This window comes from Anser cygnoides, chromosome 19 (assembly GCF_040182565.1).
Source record: "Anser cygnoides isolate HZ-2024a breed goose chromosome 19, Taihu_goose_T2T_genome, whole genome shotgun sequence".
In the NCBI taxonomy this organism is placed as follows: Eukaryota; Metazoa; Chordata; class Aves; order Anseriformes; family Anatidae; genus Anser; species Anser cygnoides.
In genome coordinates this window covers 7,724,921-7,739,712 of record NC_089891.1, presented here as the reverse complement: position 1 = coordinate 7,739,712, position 14,792 = coordinate 7,724,921, and the positions used below count along the sequence as shown (strand labels likewise).

At 44.7% G+C, this 14,792-nt stretch overlaps 1 protein-coding gene across 5 annotated transcripts in view; it reads right to left on the bottom strand.

Moving 5' to 3' along the window:
• Window positions 1-14,792, bottom strand: part of TOM1L1 (target of myb1 like 1 membrane trafficking protein) — a 428,506-nt gene that overhangs the window by 65,563 nt on the left and 348,151 nt on the right. For 3 of the 5 annotated variants that reach the window (XM_013178890.3, XM_013178887.3, XM_048064451.2), the window contains one exon: window positions 3,944-4,097. In XM_013178890.3, coding sequence (XP_013034344.1) covers window positions 3,944-4,000 — 57 coding nt within the window. In that variant the 5' untranslated portion in view covers window positions 4,001-4,097. Of the gene's footprint in view, window positions 1-3,943; window positions 4,098-14,792 lie in introns of those variants that run through there. The other 2 variants (XM_048064452.2, XM_048064453.2) reach the window with 2 other exon arrangements.

Here is a 14,792-nt window from a genome sequence, read left to right as displayed (position 1 = left end):
ACTGATAAAATAATTTGAATACTACTGAAATGGTGATTTTGTAAAATATTCACCTGGTTTTCTAATGCAGATGAGGAATAAGACATACTCATAAAGCGAATTCAGGAAATACGAGAAAATTAGTCACACTGCAACAAACATTAACGATTTCCTTAGAGTAATCAGGTTTATTAAAAGCAAAGGCTAGTTAATATTTTATATTTGCAAGCCTCTTTTCCTGTTACTGCCCTGAAGCATTTTGCTGCTCCGTGCACCCGAAGTGCAGCCCCCCTCTGGCGAGTCCCAGCTGCAAAGCCCTGAGCCGGGCACCCGCTGCCACACCGCACACTGGCAGCAGCTCCAGCACTCCCTTCGTATGGCACAGAACCAAGCCAGGAGATTTCATCTACATGCTACTACTCACATCCACACTAATCTAATAATTACAGCCTGGGTCAAAAAAAAAAAAATTAAAAAAAAAATACACCTGTTCTCACTGAAATAAATTGTAACTAGGAAGACTGACTGTGGCGGTATCTGTACTAGCACACACGTATATCCCCAGCTAGGACACCACGCTCCAAACCAGTGGCTTGGACACCGCTCCGTGAGACAACGAAGATTTGGAGAAGAGGTGGAGGCACGCCTTCAAGCTTTTCATTTTCTGGATTGCAAAGCCCGGGGTCTCAATGGAAGGGGCTGATGAGGAGGTGGAGAAAGGCAATCTTCAGACGGCACTTCTCACCCGAGACAGCCACCCGGCTGCCAGGAGCCCACAAACTTCCAGCACCTCATTTCCCCAGCCTGGGTCCGAATCCAGCTTGGGAAGAAACCCCGAGTACAGGTGGCATGGGCAGGCTTGGATGCAGCACAGCCAGCAGCCGACAGGAGGGTTTTGAATGAAGCACCACTAGAGGACAGTGGAAGCTAAGAAATGCCTGGCAAATGGGCACAGGGCTTGGAAATAGGCTGGGGGGCTGCAGGGACTTGCTCCAGGAAATTCAGTCGCTAAATAAGTGGCCACGTTTCAATGCATCGTGGCTCCTGCGTGCAGCAGACAGAATCCCACCACAGAAGGTTCGGGGAGAGCGCTACGTGTTGCTGAGGTGCGGGCATGCCGAACGGTTTGGGGATGAACAGAAATTCACTGCCAGGGAACTGCCCCCCAGCCTCTCCACGCAGGAGGTGCAGCCACTGCAGCCAGTGTTTAAAGAGCCTGATGGGGGGAACACGCTGAAATATAATTATTATGGCTCAGAAAAAAAAATTAATCAGCTTGCAAAAGAGGCGACAGCTGTTTCTCTGATTCCATTTACATCTAATTTGTAGTGTTTACCTAATATCCTACGTGAATTTTCAAAGACAGCTAAGAATACTTTGGCATTTCAGTGACTGCTAAGTAAAAATAGATGTAATTTCATGTGGGTGACTAATTCTATCATTTCTTACTAAACTGCAGACACTCAGACAGAGAAAAAAGAAAGAAAAGAAAGAAAAAAAAGAAAAAATAATAATTTGCAAATCCCTGTTCTGGAGTGCTGAATATGACTCTGCTGCATAAAGTCATACTGGACACATATTTGCATGAACACCGTACAAAGGTTCTGTGAAAGATGTCATAGATCTAAATACCAAGCATGCCAGTTAACCATAATCCCAAAGAACATGCTCATCTAGAAAATCCTGAAGTTATTTAACTACTCAGCACACAAATGTGGCTAGCCCTGAGTTTGTCACACATTTCTAAGTAACATCCCTTGAGACTGGAAGTATGACACATCCCCTCTCCTCCAGAATAGTTCCTACTCGAGACTTCTCGCGGCTTTATCCCAAATTTTGTTCCCTCTCTAATACAATTTCTAATTCTGCTCATGTTTCTCCCATTTATTTGGGACTAGATTACTGCTTGCAAGCCAAAATGCGTGACAATATATCACAGCTGCCAGAGCACCTTTCACATCGAAGGGTCCTGGATCACTTTACAACCACGAGAAGCGTTCCAGCATCATTATGAATGGTTGCATTTCAATTTACGGCTGTGGTCAGCTCCTGCTCAGGATGGGAACGAGCCTTGTCACAGCGAGCGGCCCAGGGCGCCGGAAGGAGTCGCTGGCAGAGCTGGAGAGGGAGCAGCGTCCTCCCTGCTGGTGCTCTGCTCAGCTCCCTGCTGGAGATGAATGCCACAATATGTGTGGAGAGTCCCTAAGAACTTTCCTCCAGAGTTATTAATATTTTATTTCCAATTTATGGATTACCCTTGCTGCTCCTCTCCCTACTGTTCTCAGACACTGAACAAAATTAAAAAACCTATCATGCCATCTCGTCTTCCAATTAAGTACAATGCAACAGATTCCCAGGGGCTACACGAGACTGGCCGGGGCTGTCCTTTACAAACAGAAGCAGGACAGATCCCAGTTTGCTTCTGTGAAAAGTGCAGTGCCTATTGTGCATCCTGCACCACCGGGTACAGAGGGTGGATCTTATTCTAGAAATGCAGCTTTCCCTTGGGAGGTACGGAAAAAAACTGGCAGCTTGTTACCGTGTCTCCCAACCTTGCTCACCCTTCATGTGAAATAGCAGTAAAGATCTGAAGCAACAGAACACTATGCCAATTTCTGTGTTTTTGGCTAAGTGTCTTACTATTGGCTTTTACACACAGAGTGGTTTGACATTTTCTGGCAGTTTAGCAGCCCAGGGGTATGATTTTTAGCATCCTGTAATTGCAAGGCTGCTGTCAATGAGCTAATGCCCATGGGGGAGCGGGGGAGAGCCTGTGCCGTGTGAACGGCTCCCACTCGGTGTGGTGCTGAAGCACTAAGAGATGTACACAGAAAGACGTCCTGTCCCGTCCCCCCTTGATGACTGCAGAGTAAAACATGGACTCCATTAAAGTTCACATCCTGAATTCTTGGTGTTGTTAATGGTGAAAATAGGAATAAATTCAGAAAAACAAATCAAACCAAAGTGAAAACTTGAGGAAGGGAAGGGCAAATGAGCTTTTTTTCCTCCTTTTTTTTTTTTTTTTTTAATTGCTTACAGTGCAGGATGGACTCATGATCTCTTGACAAAAGTAACTGCCAAATATTTGATGCACCACCAGACTGGCAACCACAGTGGTTGTTGCTTCGACTATAGCATCCAAGGGATGAACCAAGAGAAGCAATCCCACACACTGCAATCAGGTAAACCACCGCATTAGCCCTTGTTTGCAACCTCTTCTCTACAATAGCACAGAAGGAAGCAGATAGCTGTTTAGTCCTGCTGTAGCATCTCTTAGTAAATACCTTTGGAGAGGATGCAAACAGAGAGAGTAGTCTATTTTCACTGCAGAAAGGGCTGAGGATCTCTACTCACAGCATGGTCCTAAAAACACCTGTTCTTTATGCTGCTTATAAAATATTTTTACCTAAGGCAATGGAAGAAGTCGGGTATGTGATGTCCAGTGCCTCAGAGTTGGGTATATCAGGCTGAGAAATTAAAACTTAAGGGAAACATCTGAAATTCTGGCACTCTGTGGTCATGAAACATACATTCAAGGGATTACTTCAAGTGCCTCCCTCCCCAGATTCAGAAATGCCTCTGCTTCTCCACTAAGGCCTTTCTTCCTTCACAGGAGAGATCACAGTGTTTGCAGTTCACCCCTGAAGCAGGGGATATCTGTGAAATATTCAAGGGAAGTTACTTGGTGACTAGGGGAGAAGAATGCATTGAAAAAAGGAAGGAATGGAAGGAGAAGGAAATGCACTCAAGGTCCATTTTAACCTCGGTATATTACTATTACTTAAATTCTCAAGGTAACCTCTATTTCCACATGTATATACTAGTTTTCAGTTTTGGTAGGTCTAGCAAGAACCATGAAGCCTCAGCTGGGGCCCAGGAAGCCTGGCAGTACGTACGCTTTGTAGCAGCCCCTTAACACTGCAACTCCCGTGACCTTTTCAGCACGCGTATGTACGGGTATTACCTGCCACCGACAGCTGCGTAATGATCCTCCCCCCAGCTTTTTTTCTTGCAAAATCATTTCTCAGCAAATCCAGATGGCGCAAAGGAGTCTGATGAGAAGAACGACCTGGTTCTGAATACGGATGTCAGAGGACAGATCCTGCACGTCGCTGAAACTGCAAATGAAGCAGATGTTTGCTGTTACTGCCCGCTACTGAGGTACCGGCGCTTCTCCCTCACTAACCACACACTGCAGGCAGCAATCGTGCATCACCTTCTCCTCCACTAATGGTTACTCAGGCGTGTAATAAGTTGAATTTCATGTTGCTGATGAATCTTATTTTAGTTGTTTGGCAAGACAGGCTGTTTCTTTGTTAAGGAGTGAATGGAGACATCTGGCTTTGGCAGGGCGACCAGAATGAGCTGTGTCCGGCCAATGTTCCTCCTGATTCACCTTAATTTGCTGACAGTAGATCCAGCAACGACTGCAGCCTCGTAACAGGAAAGCAGACTGCAGAAGTCACCCTTTACACCTGCCCTATTTCACCTTAGACAACTTTATCTTCCGTGGTGTAAAACGCCTCAGGTGTTCCTGATGTCACCGAGCAGTGCCAGTGCTGCATCACCCCCCGAGCAAAGGCACTAAACCTGTAAGCACACGGGAGCTACTCCCATCACTTCTGCTGGCCCCACCGATGCAGCAGTACTATCAGCCAAACAAGCACTGAGTTCAGTTCTTCCTCGGCCACTTGGCTCACTGAGTTCAGTTCTTCCTCGGCCACTTGGCTCAACTTTGCACTTATGCAGAGAGGCAGAAGACTGCCCTGCCTAGTTAGCACCTTACACAGCGTGCAGGACTGCAGTAAGGCACTGCACAAGCCCCAGGACTGAGAATCAGACCCATAATCTAGGGTCACCGGTGAGAGACTGCTGCTGCTTCATCCCCCTTGTAATAGCTTTCTCCCTTCACGATGAGTTATTGCACTACTATTTTTGGCTGTGCTTCGTTTGGGAAGTTGGCACAGAAATATTGTTTGGCAGAAACAGACCTGCCCTGGCAATCTACTGTTTTGGGGGTTGTTTGCTTTTAACTAATTCATTATATTGCTGTACTGCAATGTATATCACTTGTTTTCCCCTCCAGCACGGAGTGTTTATTAGACAACTACTCTCAGGAAACTTCCCCGAGACAAACACTTAACCCTCAGCCTCCTCAGAAGGGCCGGCAGCCTTTATTTCTGAGCTCTGGAAAACAAAGGCAGTTCCAGTACACTAACACATACAATTATTAACAATAAGTTTGGGATCATATTTTGGTTATTAGTGAACACTTGTGTTTCCATCAATACCTTCACCTAGACTAATCCCTGAAGCAACAGGAGTTCATTACAGAGAGATTTGTCAGATTAAGCCTGGGTTTCACAGGCCTCTCTCTCTCCTACTTCTCTAACGGGATTGCTCTTCATGACCCTAATATATGACCGTCATTTTCAATGCTGGTAACCGCCCTTCCAACTGGAGAAGGTAATGAATGCCAAAGGCATTTAATGATATCACCACTCAGCCCTGATGCTGGAGCCACGAAGCAGTTCCTGTTCCTTAAGAGCCAATTCCAGCAATTTCCTTTCTGGCACACCATTCATCAGAGAGCTCTGGTGGAGTCCCCTTGGCATCACTCATTTCCCTAACAGGGCACTGCAGATACCATTTGCAGATCTCAAAACAAGCCTCAAGCTTCTGTGAGTTCAGCTGCAGCTGGTTGAGGGCAAAATCCCCCAGAAATACTGGGAAAGCCTTGGAATTTCATCTCTGCTAGTGTCATACAGGTTGCAGTCAGTATGCTATCGCGTTCACAAGCTTTGTCTAACCGCAAGGCATTTATTGTAGCGAGCGGATGGTGATACACAAAGACATGGTAATACTACACTTCAGTAAGACAACATAGGCCAAAGTCCAGCCCACAGCAGAGCACTTGTCTGTCTTAGAGCAGACTCCCTGTGCACAAAGAGAAAGGAATGGAAGAGCAGCACTGATGCCCTCTCCCCCAGCCAGGTGGCACTGGGTGAGCTCCGGCCTCCTGCTGCCTGGAGCACCCTGGAGAAACACCAGAGGTGGGAGCCAGACACCGCAGTGGCTGAGCCTACCAGGTAATAAATTTCCAGCCCTCCTAGAGAATCCCCAAATTAAAATCATTCCCTGAAGCAAACTGGCTGCCCATGTGAGACAGGTGTAGCGGGCTCGCATCGTCTCTGCACTTACTGCAAAACGGCCGTGCCTCCTTGCAGGCACAGCGACATGCAACGGCAGAGAAACCCCACAACAGGACATTACAGGGATCACTGATCTATCAGGTCTCTGCCCGTCATAATAAATAATTCACTAAAGAACATTCTAGACCATAAATTACAGGGTTTACAAAGGAAGAAAAATCCCCCCCCTTTTCTCTTGTGCAGCTGTAGTTGCAGCGTGGCCCCTGTTCTTCCCAAGACTTCATGGGTTCTGCTGCAGCTCAGGCCAATAACAGCAGCAAGGAAACTTTTCTGAAGTAAAGAGCTGACACATCACTACGGCTTTTGATGCCCGCATTACAGCCTAAACCCAGGCAGCCTGCTCATCTTTACCTTTGTTGTCATTTTGCATATCAAATTCTCACACGAGTCACCCAGAGGAGCGCAGATCAGCGAAGAGAAACGGGAAGAACAGAAAATGCCATTAACGATTTGCCCAAATCTTACACTCTGCCTCAGTTTTAAAATCATGCCTTGCGACACAAGCTAATAAAGTGCTGCAGAAGAAAGCATAGCTTTAATCTTTGTATTGGATTCTGGATTTGTAAGAGTTTCGAGTAAATCTGTTTAGACGGTTCAGGAAAGCCTCCCGCTAACCATCTGGGTTTTTGCTGTTGCCTTGCTAGTTGTTGACATCAGCAGTCCTTGAAATGTTCTCAACAAAGCACAATTTTTTATTTTTCACACCTGGGTAATTAAAACAGGTAGGCATTGAACACTGGGAGCCATTTTGAAAAGACATCATTTTCTCAACCCATAAACATAATTTGTTATCAAATAAAGTACTTCCGCACCCCGTTTCTCCAGCACTTCAGCATTTTAATCTGAAATACAGTTGATAGAAATCACTATTTTCAAGCAGCTGCCAGGTCGGGATGCAATTCTGAACTAAGTGCATGCCTTTTTCATATGCACTGCAGTTGTTTAATGCCTCAGTGTGCAGTGGGGACAGGGAGAACTGGAAGGAAAAGCACTTAGAAGAGAAAAGGTACCACATAAAGTGGGGAGAGGAGGGCAGGAAGATAGGGTTTGTTTTACAAGAGTTACCACTATAAGCCTTTCTTAGTAGTAATTCCTTTTGTAGTAAACTTGATTTTTCAGTGCAGCATTTTGGAAGTAAGTTTGGCTGATTCAGAAGAAATAAGACATAATCCCTGCAGCAAAATCATAAAAAAATCTTAACTTAGAATTTTGCAAGGCTTGAATGCCTCGGCTTCATTGACAGATTCCAGCTGAGACCTGAACAGATAATAACAGTATAACACAAGAAATCATTTTCTCACAGTATCCCAAGCTACATACATAATCTAGTTTATCTTATTCAGATAAATTGTCCTGGAGACTGAAGTTAATAACTTAGGTGAAAAAGCCTACCAAGACTGAGTTTTAGGACCAGATTTTCCTTTTGGGAGTGCAGAATACAGCAGCATCGTACGTGGTGTTACAGTGACTCTTCTCCAATGATCAAATCACAAGATGCAGCTGAAATTCAGAAGTAGAGTTTCTCTGCTTTAGTGCCTTTGACTCTAACTATAATTGTAGCCTAATGCACTTCTTCAAAGCACTAATTTCATTAGATTTATTTATAGTTGTAGTGGGATGGTAACAAGTTACTCTATAATTCATGGATCACTGGCGTAATAGGAACCATTAGCTGTCACATCAGTGCAGATGAAGTGAGCTTTGACCTGTGAATTACTGTCACAATAAACCCAACTCCTGCAGACACCAATGTTATTCTTGTGGAAATAGTGTATGTTAATTTGAAGTAAGTACTTTAGTGAGGAACCTAAGAAATTAAAAAGAATCTATCTGCTCCTGATCCTTTGTCTTATTTGAGAGCTATACTTCTAACAAGCCTATTGGAATATGCAGAAAGTAATGAGTTTCCCACCAACGAGAAGTGGGGAATAGGAGCAAAGGGAAGGACAATTCCTTGCTTGACAGATAACTTGCTGCCAAAGATATGTTCAGGCAAAAGAAAAACAACAAAGGAGCACGAATGCGAACTACAGTTTTGTCACTAGTGAAGAGAACTAGACAACAAAAAAAGCTTGGAAGAAAATGTAAAGAATAAGTGGAGATAACGATGGTAATTTGTTTCCTTATTCTGAGATAATTGATCCACACTGAAAATGTAATTATAGTACATTAAAGAGATGAAACATAAGGTCTGAGGCACAGAGAGAAGACAAGTGTGAGCTGAGATACTCTAATTATGACATTTGGGGAGTCACAATATTTTGATTCTGGCCTTTCAAAATCCAGGGACAACGGCAATACAGCAAGCATCATTTCAGTTGTCAAATACCTGCTATTTCTACCCCTTTTCTTGTTTCTTTGGGCTGTAGTCTCTGACAGAGAGCCTGCTGCTATGTGACAGTCCATTTGGTTAGGAACGACAATTCTGCTGCTCAGGTTGTCTTCTTTTGATTGCTAATCACACTTCAGAAAAGGCAATTCATTTACCCAAGGGGCTTCTAAACCTCCACGTTTTTGCTTGTTTGTTTCTAGACCTCTTTCTTCCCTCTAGGCGATCTGGTGCTTTCCCCCTTGTTGATGCAGTACCCGTGGTGATGTATAGTTTTGAGCCCTTAATGTTCCATCCGTCACGTAGGGCAGTGTGTAACACGCAGGGCTGGGCTACAGCAGCAGCCAGCAGACTTCAGCCATAATTATCCTCTTCTGTTATCAGCCTCGGGAGAGCTCCTGAGACAGGGAAGCCCCCTATCCTGCCTGGTACGGCTCTGGATATCCGTTGTTAATGCGCCGTGGGTACATGAGATGACAACAGCTTTTAACTATTTAGAATATACATCCTGTTCTGTCAGTCAAGCAGCTCCCTAGGAAGAATCAAAAGAATGACTCAAATATAAAAATTCAAATCCTAGGGAGGAAGGAAAATTCCAATAAGCTCAGTACTTGCTATTTGCTGTTAATTCTATTATTCTGTGTTATTTTTCTGGGTAAGGCATCCTTTATTTGCTTTATTGAATAATGACTATACAATATGCTTTTTTCTGACCACTCAAATTTCAAAAACAAGGGTGCGGGATGAAAAATATACAAAGCAACTGCTCAGAAAAGGAGAGAAAAATCTGGCAAGTCTACTGCAACCAGCATCGACAGACTTGGATCATGCCAAGCATTTCTGAAGAGATTAAAAGTATTAGAACACAAGTAAATCACAAAAAAGATGTAAACACATTCAGCATGTGCTGAACACTGACAAGTGCAAGGAAAAGGTCAGAGCTTTAGCTGTTAATCCAAGTGTTGCAGGAGAAGCTATCAAACAGATAAACCAGCCTTCAAGTTCGGGAGTGCAGCTACCTCCTACCTACCCAGTGGATAACTTGTTCCGCGAACTAATTCGTCTTACCAGGGCTTCGAGCAGTTTGTTTTGTTGAGCACCTTAAAAGCAACTTTCATTTCACTTCACCAGCTGACATACACACCAAGTATGCCCTTTAAAGTTGTTAATCTTGATTCTAATTTCTTCTGTTTCTGCTCTTGGGGAGAGCGATAAGGAAAGAGCAGGGGAGGAAGTTTTAAGCTTCTTTGCACTTCTGTACTTTGGCATCTGCAGCTTACCTGATTTCCCTAGGCTTCGCTCATGCTCTGCTTCGGATGCTCCCCTGAGGCCTCGGGGAGTGGAGACAACCAACACGCTGTGTGCTGCTTCAGCCTAGTCAAAGCCTGCTCAGAAAAGCCCTCCCACTGCAAAGAGCTGGAAAGGGAGACAAAGCCAACTGATAGATAAATATGTGGCTTCATGCATGAGTTTATTTTCAGAGAGCTGTTACCATCCTGCTGAAACCAAACAACCTTAAAGAAGCTTTCAAGAGATGTAAGGGTATTAGTACTAATAAGAATAGACAATTAAATACAAAACATAGCAGAAAAAGAAGCCAAGAATTTGGTAGAGGAGACAGGAGAACCCAGATCTGCTGTATTTCCTACCAGAGCCAGCACAATAATAACTCTGCAGGATCAATCTTGCCTGCAAAGAGACAATTGAGCCTCAGGTCGCAGTGGTTACTGCCATCACTCTTTCTGTGGGTAGCGAGTTTGCAGAGCAGGTGCCCACTGCCTCCCCCAGGAGCTCCCACGTCCAGCTGTGTGGGCAGTATCCCAGGGGAGATTCACAGCTCCATCTCACCTCCAGAATTATCCTTACCTCCAGAATATCCCTGGCACAGCCTCGCACAAAGACATGCCCGAGGAATGGGAGGAGTTTCTAGCCACTGCATTTACAGCTGGAGTTATTTGGTAAAGCTATATACAGCCTGAGCATGGCCTTCATTTACAGTTACTGGCTGTGGTTGTATTTAAGAGAGGACATGCTCCACACAGGCTTCAAATTAAGGAAGGGCTTCTGATTTTGCTGGGTTAAGCCAACCGAGCAAGATGTTCATATATACCTCTTTTCTAAGGCTCCAAGGAGGGATCTCAGAGTTAAATAACTTGGTGGGACCCAGTGTGCAGACAGACTGAACCAAGGCTCACCTGAAAACTGCATGACCCTCGTGCGAAGTTTCCAGTAAACACAGTGCAAACTGCAATGAGCTCAGCCCCACTGCTCACGGCCTGGAGGCTGTGAACGCTTTGCTCAGCTCTGTCACTGTCACGTGCTTGCCCTTTTGGTTCCTTCTCCCCTAGCGGTAAGGCAGAATGCTTTCTAAACATTGGAAATCCCTCCACAGTGTCCTTTCAACACGATGGAGTTCTCTTCCAGCACCTTCTTTGCTGAGACCCAGGGGAATTAACTCCCCACAGGAAAGAAAAGCAGCAAAGTGAGAGAAAGCGAGGGGGGCTTGTTTTTGGCAGAACCAGCCTGAAAGAGAAAGGGAAGGACGGGGGCTTTGATTAGCACCTCATTTATGTTTGGAGGCGACACAAAGTGGACACTGCTGTGCCGCATCCTGTCCACGGCTGGCACTAGTTCAGGGGATTTGCAGTGGCTTAGAACTGCCTTATGCTGTGTCCTTCGGTAGGAGACAAGATCTGGTTATGCTGCTGCTCCCCACTACCAGAGACTCATAGATTTAAGGTAGTTTCATCTTCTAGGCTAAATCCTGTTTGGGTAGAATATTTTAGGATGTCATGGGAGAAAAGAGAAACTTTTCACTGCGTTGTTCTCCAAGACTGATACAGCAACACCTCACCCAGGCAGCTGTGGCACCATTTTCACAACCCCTTAAGGCTTGAACTGGCTTAGCTAATTCAGTGCAAGTCTGAAGGCAACTGAGGTATGAGGGAGGGCGTCCACCCCACCTGCTATACAGCCTATTCTTTGCCACAATTGTACAGTGACAAATTTTGCTTCCATTCACAGCAGAATAAATGCAAATTACAAGGCATCTGAAAACAAAGCCGAAGAGGAAGAAACCTGAAGAGGGAAAAAAACAGCTTGGATGTCAACACCAAAATAACTGCCACAGGCTTTTCGAGCAAGAGGAGAAATTCTCCCCTTATACACTGCTTTCACTATTTGTTTCAAATGAAAAGTATACGGGGTACAAGTTCCACACTGCACTGTATTTCCCTCATCCCTAGTCTCAATTAGCCTAGAGATGGCTGAAACTCACTCTCCTTCTCCCAAATCCTCCTTTTCTTACCTGAGAGTTCCCTGAAAACAACAGGGAAAGTCACAATGTTGTGAAAACCAATTTATTAAAAACAAAGGTCTAGTCGATTGCTCAAGAAAGTGAAAATATTGCACTTAAGGGAGAGAAACACACTATTGAAATAGATTAATGGAAGAAAGTAATGAAGACAAGAAACAATCCAGAACAAAAGGCCAAATGCTTCATATTAGACAGGAGGAGAGAGAAAACTGCAAGCTCATATATAAGCTGGCCAGTTGAAAACTGTAAGCAGATGCGTACAACAAAGCAATAGGGAAGGGTATCTTAAAAGTGGTTGCCAGAACAGGGAAAAAAAAAATCATGAGCAATCCAGTTGACAAAATGCATTTTGCACTGGCTTTGTGCCCCGTGTCCCCTCAGCTCCCTGCGTTGTCCCCATGTCCCTGCCCTGCCACCACTGTGGCCAGCTGGGAGCTCGTGGGGACAGGACAGGGGGGAGCTGCTGCTCCCAGGCACTGGCTGCTCCTCTCCCCACACACCGGTTTCTGCAGAAGCTCTTAGCATCAACTCCTCCGCCAAACTGCTTTGGGTATTCAGAAGTTATTTTTGTTACTAAATCCCTTTTCTTGTTCTTTTTTTTTTTAAAATTGCATCTATTTACATGTTTTAAACTTCACCAGACATTCAGTCTTGCAAACTCTCTACGACAGGGACTGCCTTTTAATGCCTCAAATGATGGACTACAAACGTACAGATCTCTGAGTGTTTAAGGCATAACTGGCATAATATGCCAATATTGTGAGCATTAAATCATACTAAGAATGGAAGAACGTGGAGCGTATGCCCAGTCTTTGGCATTGTTTCCAGAAAAGTATTCTTAAGGCTTAAGGATCAAATGGAAAGAAGAAGAGGGGAATTTCCTCCATCATTTCTCCCTTGCCTTGCTCCTGAAGCTGTGGGTGCTAAGGGCAAAGATGCTGATGAGAATTCCGTGAGCACAAACAGCATTGCTTACCTCTGCAGCAATGACATGGAGCAATTTGACACTTGGGGTGCAGGGGAGACATAACCCACATTTAGATTTTGCTGACTTTTATAATGCTGCTTACACTGAACTTGTTTTTCTCCTTATTGACCAGAGGGAAGAAAAGAATGACACATCATTGTACACCGTTGATGAATGGAGGCACAAACTAGCTTTTGTTGTCGATACGAAAATATCGTACCATTTCTTTCGGAGACATCTCTAGCTCTGATTTTTACTTTTTTAGGGAGAGATAAAATTCTCCATACACTATGTAAGTAGTGAAATGGCTTCTTTTGAAATTCTGGGGACAATAAAGCCCCTTTGATATAAAGCTTGCATTGCACCTCTTTTCACCTCGCTGTTGAACAGTGCTCATTCTTGTTAACGGGCAGCAGAAAGATCTATTAGAATTTCACCAATATCATTTACCATCGCTGTTCAGCCAGTCTTGGCAATATCTGTGTCTATCAATTACCTGAAAAAAGATGTCATACAAGTTCAAGCAGAAATGCTCCAAGTATTTTAATTTGTATGGACACAATCTCAAGACACCTGAGCTTGGAGAGGGACGAGGAATCACAGGCTGGCAGATGTCACTGGTGCCTGCTTTCAGACGTGAGAACAAAAATTAGAGTAAAACATACCCACAATATTTCATCAGGAAACAAGCAGGCCCTTGTCAGTGATCTTAAGGGGCACATGGCAGAAAATTAGGGGGTGTTTCTCTCTCCCATTTCTACAGTTCCTACACTACTGCACAGCACCTCCCGCAGCACAAGCTCTTGGGGCAGGCTTTGTTACACAGCAAACCGCGGGCAGCCCACAAGGCGCCTGGATTTAGCACAGGCACCAACCCCAGACTGCAGCACTTAAACCCGTGCCTTGCCCTGACAACATTTAAGAGTTTTCTTATCAGGACACCAGGAAACAACAGCTCTGCTTTCACACACGCCAGACCTATCCCCACCTCATGTGGACTGAGCTGTTTGGCCTGACCCCCTCAGGCCCCACAAACCAGGCTTTGCTTTGTCTGTAGGTGAAGCCCCCAGCAGCGCTCTCCTTCCTATGGATGTTGCTTTAACCCCGTTAAGGTCAGAGGGTTTTGATCAAATACATCTTACCCATTTTCAGTACATGGTTCCATAATAAGAGAAAGACGACATAAGAGAGACAGAGGCATCTCTGGAGGATGAAATTCTCGGCCCTGTACAGCGAGCAGGCACCAAGCCGCCACGCTGTAGCTCTGGTTACTGCGCGAGGCTTTTCTATCCTCTCGTCTCCTACACCCGCCAGGAAGCACAGATGCTCACTATCATTTCCTAATTAAAGCCCTGAGGCGGAAAAGCAGTTACCGTATACTATAAACCACCCTGAAAAGCATTTAAAAACGTCTTTAAACTTTAGCATGCATTCAAGAATCCTTCCTAACAGGGCTGCTGCCTTGAATGGAGCGTGGAGCTGCAGCCCCTTCTCCCCATTTAACAGCAGCTAATCAGAGCGGCTGGTTAGTGCCGGCGGTGACAGAAGTGGATAACCCTCTTGTTAAAACCGCTCTGTGCAGAGAAGGGTTTTGGATATGGCCCAGCTTACAAAAAGACATACCCATATTGACTACTTCGTTAACATCGAGGGCTGTCTCATCTCCAGGAAGAATTTCCTCCACCTGTTCTGTTTATCCAAAGCCCAAATTAGGACCTCGTTCTTCTATTCAAAAGCAATCCTGCAGAATGCGCGATCTGCTGCGGAGTTGGTACACATTTAAAATACTTCCTACCAAAAATTAAAACTGGCTGACTGCTCGGTGTATCTGCAAGTAGGTCATGAATTAATCTAAAAAAATGGCTCTCAGGTCAGGTCCGTATTACTCTCTGCTTTGTGACAAATGCAATTTCTTATTCACAGACAATGTTTACATTCATCACATGAACTGAGCTCGTCTGCAGTAATTAACAGTTATTCAGACACTGC